This window comes from Pollicipes pollicipes, unplaced genomic scaffold (genome assembly GCF_011947565.3).
Source record: "Pollicipes pollicipes isolate AB1234 unplaced genomic scaffold, Ppol_2.1 Scaffold_4740;HRSCAF=5597_pilon_pilon_pilon, whole genome shotgun sequence".
Lineage (NCBI taxonomy): Eukaryota > Metazoa > Arthropoda > Thecostraca > Pollicipedomorpha > Pollicipedidae > Pollicipes > Pollicipes pollicipes.
The window spans coordinates 5,277,423-5,285,745 of NW_023596545.1; the positions used below are offsets into that span (position 1 = coordinate 5,277,423).

Here is an 8,323-nt window from a genome sequence, read left to right on the forward strand (position 1 = left end):
ATTTTTTCTTTTTGGACCGGATCCCAAACTTCAGGGGGTCCCACAATGTTGCGTGCCCCCCCCCCCCCCTTCCCCTGACGAAATCCTGGATCCGCCACTGACTGCATCTGCCATGTTTCGATGCCTTCCCGTTTTAGTTTCAGTTATGGAACATAAGAACTGAAATAAAACTGCAGCCTGCAGCACGACAAAAATAAACCTAACGAAATCGCATTCTATAAAAGCAAGCGGGCTAGCAGTAATTTTTCGGGTGGCGGACGCACGGCAAACGGCTTCAGCAATATGCTTAGGTCTGCTCATCGACCCGCCATCGGGCCGTCCAGGCGTGTATTGTAGAAGTCTCAAGACCCTCTGATTGCAATGGGGTCTTTTGTCCATCTTGGGGGCCTGTGGTCACCCCATGACCGTGAAACCGCTATGAAGCTGCGCGGCTGTCTCGGCGATCTATAGCACGGGGCCCCGGGATTACCTCACTGACGTCTGGCTGTCCTGGGGCCCTGAGGCTGTCTTGGGGTCCTGGCCTCATCCAAGGGACGTCTGATGCTGGGCTCCGTGGTCATGCCAGAGCGCTGTGCTCACTCTGGGGCCCCATAGTCGTCTCGGGGCCCCGTGGACGGATTCCTCAGACCTGTGGGGTTGGCCAAAGCATCAGGTGTTCCTTGACATTTTCAGGCTAACAAGGTGGCAATTCTACTTCCTGCCCTGTGGAGGAAGACCTATCGATCGTAATGCATACAGGCGAGTGTTACACGTTGCTGTACTTCAGTGTTACCCGTGGCTGTACGGTTATGGCCTGGAGCGGGGCTCGGCCTTTGCATTGCTTGGATACAGACACGGGTGCTGCTTTACAGGCATCCAAGCACGGTTGGCGCTGGCCGAGCCGCGTTATGGGGTCTTGGTCACACGGCGAAAAGGAGCGCGGAGCGATTGTTGCTGTTATCTTATACCCAATCTGTCTGCTGTCCTCCTCCGGATCTCAGCTGGATTGTTATAACGAAAACGCATCCTGAGTGTTGAGTTCGAATGTTTGCCATATACATGTATACACACAATTCATCATGTATGCTCTTGCGTGTGTATGATGCATGTTTCATGCTGAGATCATATCTGCCGTGTTGCAACGAGAAGGCAATCTTCTGTGCTGTCGTTCGTTCATTTGTTGCTGCACGTGCAATTGACGCGGACGACCGAAAATCGATCATATGGAGGGTCCTATACATGCATATCATGCATAATGAGTCGCATGTCAAGGCCAGGTGCCATACGAGACCTTTCCTTTTATTCCACACAGCCCCAACCGTGTTCATGCCACGCTCGCACTTCAAATGATATATTTGTAACTTAGCCTTGGGCGCGCTGCTCTCGCCAGGTGCACCCGACACGGTCGTACATCCGACGCTGACGACCGCGTCCGCAGTCTCCCTGGTGACAATCGGCCTACCGGACACCGCGTGCGAGTTCATCACGCACGCTGGGCTGTGCCTTAGCTAATGGCCTTGGCACACTGTCTCTGCATTCTGAAGTTAGCTAAATATGGCGGTGAATGCTGAATCCCTCCCATGGGGACCAGCAGGCGAGCGTCCCGTTGTCGTGGCGCACCCAGACATTTCTTATGGCGCATCACCGTCAGCTACGGAAACTGGAGCACGGACAATGGTTTCGAAAGGCGCATCTCATGCTGCACCCCGAACTAGCCACACGTCTACGGGCCGCGCAGTTATGATCATATACGTAGAACAAAACGCACAATTAACACTTCAAGTACGAAAATCCGACGCCAATGACGCGGTCTTGGCAGCACCAACCACCTCGGCTAAGCCAGGGCAAGCCAGTGGTGGGTTAAGACGCGGTCTGGTGGGCTATGCAGGCTCCCGAAGCTGGTATGTCTGACGCTGGTGGCGCGTCCACACAGAGCCCGATCGCGCGTCCCTGGACTCGGCCTGGTAGTCGTCGCGTTCATCCGAACGGCCGCTACTCGTCATCGTCGTCCCGCTTACCGCACAAGCAGAAAATGAGGCCGATCACGAAGATGATCACTGCGGAGAGCCGAGAAAGATAGTCAGTGGGGTCAGTGGGCCCATCGGCTGGCATGTCCTGGCTAGAGGGATCCTAGCGCGCGCTAGTCAGCATGTCCTGGCTGGAGGGATCCTAGCGCGCGCTAGTCAGACAGTGCGAAGGAAGAACGTGAGCCAGATGTGGTTCTCAAATCGTGCGAGATGCGCACAACTCTGGCGACGTGAAAACCACACAGGGCCTGCGCGTTTACGTCCGCACCACCCCACTTGGGCGCTCCTTATTATCTCCACTAGTTGACAGATGCATAATGCTAAGGCAGCACAACCTCATGAGCTCACAACGTGCATGCATGTCAAATTCGGATCAACACGCTAAGGAACCTAAATCAATAAGCGTGAACTAAATGGGCGAATAAAGCACAAGCGGCCCAACCAAAACGTCAGCTAAAACCTCGTGATGTCGAAGGATTGACAGTCTTACGAAATGGCAGCGTCCTCGCCAGCTGGCTATTATTGCGAGGCTCAGCAGCAGCGTCCGTCCACGACCAAAACGTAATGATGCAGCGATGGTTCAGAACAGAAAATACATTCAACTGTAGAACCAATAAACCGGGTTCATTAATCGCTCGCTGCGTAGTTCACCGCAGCCACCGACAGAAAACACCGGCCAGACCGAGTGGCGACGTCTGCTTTTTATCTGAAGCAGCTAGAAAATTTCGCTCCGTGCGGCGGATGGTACCACACGCCGTCCATGCGACACCACACGCCGTCCGGACGATACCACACGCCGTCCGGACGACACCACACGCCGTCCATGCGACACCACACGCCGTCCGGACGATACCACATGCCGTCCGGACGATACCACACGCCGTCCCGCTGTAGACTCACGCCCGATGACGAGCGCGACGGGTCCGACGAAGCCAGCGACGCCCATGTCCTGGATCATAACCATCAGGTAGCTGTCGGTAGGCGCGTAGGCCAGCACGGTCAGCACAAAGCCAGACACGAGCAGGGAGAAGCCCAGGTAGGTCAAGATGATGATGGGCACGGCGCCGATCCTCGAGAACTGACGGCAGATAAGGGGACATTAGAGGGGCAGCCAGACCGAGTTACCGGATCAGTCAGACAGGGCCACAGGGTCAGTCGGACTGATCACAGGGTCAGCCAAACCGGGTCACGGGGTCAGCCAGGCCGAGTCACAAAGTGAGTCGGACCGGGTCACACGGTCAGCCAAACCTGGTCACAAGGTCAGTTGGACCGAGACACAAAGTCAGCCAGATCGAGTCACAAAGTGAGTCGGGCCGGGTCACGCGGTCGGCCAAACCTGGTCACAAGGTCAGTTGGACCGAGACACAAAGTCAGCCAGACCAGGTCATAGGGCCAGCTGGGTTGGTCCAAACGGTTGATGCGGCCGGGTCATGGCGTCAATCGAACGCGGACACAAGGCTGGCCACAAATTAGGTGATAATTTTTTCCCGGAAAAGAGTCAGGTCTTACAGTAATTTCATCGGAAAAATTTCCTCGCCACTTTTTCAACACCTCCTTTGGGAACATGTCAAAGTATACGAGATGTAATGGTGGTAATGACAACCGATGGGTGTTATTCCATGATACAAACGTGTGCAAGTTAACAACATAGTAATCAGGTTTGCAGAACATAGCTTGCCCACCGGCGTACAACTTGTCAGAATAAACAGTCCCATTCCTTGCAATAAATGCTAATGAAAGCAATGATGATGTTCTTTACGCACGCTCTAACTCACACACTACAGTAAGAGATGGTAGGATCAAAACCTCAGTGGGAAGGTTGGATTCAATCTTCTGGTCAACTATTTTGGAAAAATTTGAACGTGCAATGCAACTCTGCGACGCGTCCGCCCCCGACCCACGTAGTTCAGCACAGTGGTCATATATTTGCAGGCGTGTCAGAATAGTCATGGTACCCTAACTGCTCTTGTACCCTTCTCGCAACTTCCGGTTCTGGTACCTTAGTCGTTCGCTAGAACTACGTTGGCTGTTCAGTGCATTATCGAGGAACATTATTCACGCAGATAAGACGGTAGTAATAGCCTTATTCCTCGCAGAAAAGCCAGGATAATCGAGATATAGTTGGGTTGATACTTCGGCGACATGCCTTTATCGAAACAACAGCAGAAGTGAATTCAAAATTGCCCGCCGATGATCCTACTCGATTTTTTTTTTAAACAGCATGCCACAGTTTTCACGGGACACACCATTGAGGGAACTAAGCAAAGAGTAATTGCCAACCATTACCACGATACAGTGTCTATCTAAGAATTAGATTACGCGAACACACGCGTACATGCAAACCAATTCAAGTGAATAGGCATCACGCATCACGCCCCATTCAAACATGCAAGCGAGTTGTAGTAAACAGGCATCACACATCGCACACCAAGTATACGATTTCAATCGCAAGCGATTTCAATTAAGCAGGCATCGCACATCACGCGTCAGGCACCACTTACGCATATAAACGATTTTAAGCTAGCACACATCACACATAAAAGCACATATCACGTTCGCATAAAAGGCATCACATTCGCATAATAGGCGACCAAACTTTTCATACAGGGCTCATTATGACTGATTACGCAAGCATGATATGCGCTTTATGCGTGATGTTTCCTAACTTAAAATCGTTTAAACGTGTAAGTGATGCCCGACGCGTGATGTGCGATGCCTGCTCAATTGAAGTCACGTGCAGTTGATGTGCAATTGATGCGCAATCACATCACACTTGCACACCATGTGCAATTGATGCGCGATGTGTGATGCCTGTTTACTTCACCTCGCTTGGATGTTTGAATGAAGCGTGATGCGTGATGCCCATTTACTTGAATTCGTTTGCAAGTGCACGTATATTCGAGTCTTATAATTCTTAGATAGGCACGGTATCGTGGTAATGGCTGGCAATCGCTCTTTGTTTATGTGGTGTCCACACATGGTTTGCTGTGACAAACTGTACTCTTAGTATCCACCTCTTAAAGCACTTACGGCTCCACCCATGCTCGGCCATCTTAAAGTGCAGTCCTACTTTGAAAACCCACGCGTATGACCTCGCCTGTAGTCCTGCCGGCTCGAGAACGCTATAGTTTAATCTGATGAATGTTGGTGTCCTGTAAAAGCAGTGGCTTGCCGCTTTAAAAAAAACTGAAAAATCAAGTAGGATCATTGATGGTCAATTTTGAATTCACTTCTGCAATTGTTTCGATAAAGGCATGTTGCCGAAATATCAACTCAACTATATCTCGATTCTCCTGGTTTTTCTCCGAGGAATAGGGCTATTACTACTGTCTTCACTGGAACTAGGCCAAATCCCTTCTGATTGCAATATTCACCCGTTCAATTTTAGAGATATGGCACAGACAAACATCACGGGCTCTGTCCGGGGGGGGGGGGGGGGGGGAGGGAAGGATGAAGCATACCGCAGTAGTCAGGATAATCCACACCACCTTCAGGCGCAGCGAGGCGTAGACATTTGCCATCACTCGATGCAGTCGAAATTTCAAATGGAAGTGAGGCATGTTTCACCTGTTTGACAGCTTCAATCTTCACATTCAATGGAAATACCTGAACAATTTTGCTCCAATGTTGGCATAAAAAGGCTTCCGTCAAAAGTCACATTGAGTTACCAAGGCTTGTCTGATGTCACTCTTGCGAGGGTGGCGTTTCTGATCATGCGTGACTCGCAGACGTTCAATCTGAGACGCATCATAAGATCTTGAAGCAAACTCTACACACTTTCACCACTTACAGCGTGACGAGATGGACGTAAAATTACTCATCGTGATTTAACGTCCAGGGTACGTTTTCTCCCACTTTTCAAGACTGAACCAACAGACGAAAAAACCTGATCATTTAGCTTAGGTTTTGTGATCATTCGTGCGGGTTTGTCTTCTTTTATTCATTCTTGCATGCCATGCATGTTGCATTCAAAGATCACAGACCGTTCGTATCGCCTTTAGTTTTGCGATGATTAGTAGCCGTGATCGCTTAGTGCAAGACCTGCTTGACAGCGACTCCACACTCTAGTGTCGCAAGAATAACGACTGCAGCGCGCAGGTATGGTTTAGCTAACTGCGTGGCCATTATGAAGACACTCGATAGACTGGCCCAGGGCCAAAAATTCAATTTCTATTAACCTGTTTTGCACACGACAGATCCAACCATTCTAACGCATTGGCATATACGTATGCAAATTCCTTGCATGCATCACCAAGTGACAGACCAATGCCACAAATGTTTGGTTTTTCACGTGAAGTTGATGCTTACGATCCGTCCATTTACCAGAGGTTTTGTGAATGACAAATGCCATAGACTTCGAGGCGACGACGAATCTATCTACACTGTTGATATTACCATCAAATCCGGTGCTGAAGCATGCTAGAATGAAGTGATTATGATTACAGTCTATCAGCTGTGCATGATTAATCAATATGGTTCAATCCTAAGGATCCCATTGCATTGTGAAGTAGGGTCCTGGTCGGACACCCGTGCTCTCCGGTCAACAATGAATCTTTAAAGTTGCCGTAAAAATAACTTATTTCGTAGATCCAGTTCATCAACGGCGCAATAGCGTCGGCTTACCGAGGACAGCGCTTCGAAATCCTCCTCATAGCCGCTGCGCTTCATTTTCCTTGTGATCTGTAAAGTACAACGCAGTTAGAGTTTGACAGGTCAGACTGTAATAAAGCGTCACTGGACATTCGTGTAAGGCGCTAAACAAGGAGAAATCAAGGCATTCGGCTCAGTGGTTTTACGGGCATTTTGAGAGAGGCATTGATACGAATGGACAACTGTTTGTACTATCGTCCTCGTCTGATGCGCTGGTATATACACAATGAACAGTTAACCCTCCGGCCGTTGTCAGGTGATGAAGTCTTCAGAAGGAGTGAATGATGTTCGGCATAAGGCATTGCAGGACCGAGGAAATGTCATCAGCGATTTTGACACAACTAGTAAGAGAGAACTAAACTACCTAAGAGGCGTACTACAGGAACGGCTTCCCGAAAGGCTTTATAGACCGGAAGCCCAAAAGACATGATTAACAAGCTGGGAAGCCAAATCCAAAGAAACAACCGACAATAACGGTACCAAAATCATGCAGCAAAGGTTTGTCAGAAAAGATCGGAAGGATCTGTGGACTATGCAACATCAGGACTGTCACAAATGTCATCAAGTTCTAACACCTGGGTAGCGTCATTTCCGGTTGGCCCAGTTGGTGGAACACTGGACTCGCCGTCAAGAGGTTCTCGGTTCGAATCATAACGATTCCAAGGAAAAAAATACGGGATGTGACGCGTGCGGCGCTAAGCCAACCGAGTCCATCATCCAGCCCGTTTGAACATTCAAGCACACGCCTCGGTAGCCAGACAATATCGAACAGTAACGGTCAGCAGATGCGGACACACCAGACAAGGGCGCTATTTCCCAGCAATTACTCGATTCTATTCTGCACGGCGCCGCTGTCGGATAATTTGGTGCAAAACACCACGCCCGTCTTCACGGGGTCGGGTCTAATGCTCAGCCGTCGGGCAGGGCAGGGCAGGACGCGGATCCCGCTCTCTCCACCCTCCACGCTCACGAGCCGCACCGACCCGCAGCGATGTCTCGCTGCCACTCACGAGACACTGGCTTCAGACGGATCGGCGGCGTCTGTTGCGCGACCGGCAAGTGCTGACAAAGCGACCTTCTTCGCGAGCGGCCACTTCCTTTGTCGTCGCACAGTTCTGCTGCCCGTCTGGCAATAGCGGCGACACGGCACCGTATCAGCACCACGGGCTGAGCCATAGCCGATAGTGCGGCCGATAGCGACGTATCTGCGCACCTTTTGAACACCCCCTCCCGCTGGTCGGACAAACGGCCTGCTCGCGACTGCCATGGCTGCATTCCTGCAGATACGGCTGTGCGGGGGTAGTGACGCGGAGGTGGTGGCGCTGCTACTGCTGCACTGGTGAAGCCATGCCGATGCCTCAAGATGTCTGATGCAGCGTGGAACACTGGCGGCGCCAACTCCCACGACTGAGCTCTGTCAGGTCTGGCCTCCCTCATCCCTCGTCCACTGTGCTCTGTTAGGCCTGGCCTCCCCCCCCCCCCCTGCCCTGGTCCACAGAGCGGGATCAGCCCGCGTACTCCCAGGTCGTCACTTTCCGGCGGGAGCCCGGGGCCGCGTAGCACCGCGACGCCCGCCCGATAGGCTATCAGGTACTTTGTTTGCTGTGACACAGACTGAGCAGCAGTCGGGGCCCGGAGGTGTGCAGAGGTGTTGAGACATGATGGGC

At 51.3% G+C, this 8,323-nt stretch overlaps 1 protein-coding gene across 3 annotated transcripts; it reads right to left on the bottom strand.

The window, feature by feature from the left end:
• Nucleotides 1-1,235: 1,235 nt before the first annotated feature.
• On the bottom strand, nt 1,236-7,796 carry LOC119099471 (uncharacterized). 3 transcript variants are annotated; one of them, XM_037222627.1, is made up of 4 exons: nt 7,667-7,796; nt 6,630-6,686; nt 2,907-3,084; nt 1,236-2,036 (listed from the first exon to the last, which is right to left on the bottom strand). In XM_037222627.1, the coding sequence occupies exons 2-4, from the start codon at nt 6,672-6,674 to the stop codon at nt 1,972-1,974; spliced, it is 288 nt and encodes a 95-aa protein (XP_037078522.1). In that variant the 5' UTR covers nt 6,675-6,686; nt 7,667-7,796; the 3' UTR covers nt 1,236-1,971. The 3 variants fall into 3 exon arrangements, with proteins under 3 accessions (XP_037078522.1, XP_037078523.1, XP_037078521.1); XM_037222628.1 differs by lacking the exon at nt 7,667-7,796 and adding an exon at nt 7,484-7,625; XM_037222626.1 differs by lacking the exons at nt 6,630-6,686; nt 7,667-7,796 and adding an exon at nt 5,468-6,238.
• Nucleotides 7,797-8,323: the final 527 nt, after the last annotated feature.

Bases quoted from the DNA above. Each gene is read 5' to 3' on its own strand.
- LOC119099471 (XM_037222626.1), bottom strand. From the start codon at position 5,566: ATGCCTCACTTCCATTTGAAATTTCGACTGCATCGAGTGATGGCAAAT. The intron at 3,085-5,467 runs GTATGCTTCATC...ATCTGCCGTCAG, and splicing joins GGATTATCCTGACTACTGCG to TTCTCGAGGATCGGCGCCGT. The intron at 2,037-2,906 runs GTGAGTCTACAG...GGCTCTCCGCAG, and splicing joins CGTCGCGCTCGTCATCGGGC to TGATCATCTTCGTGATCGGC.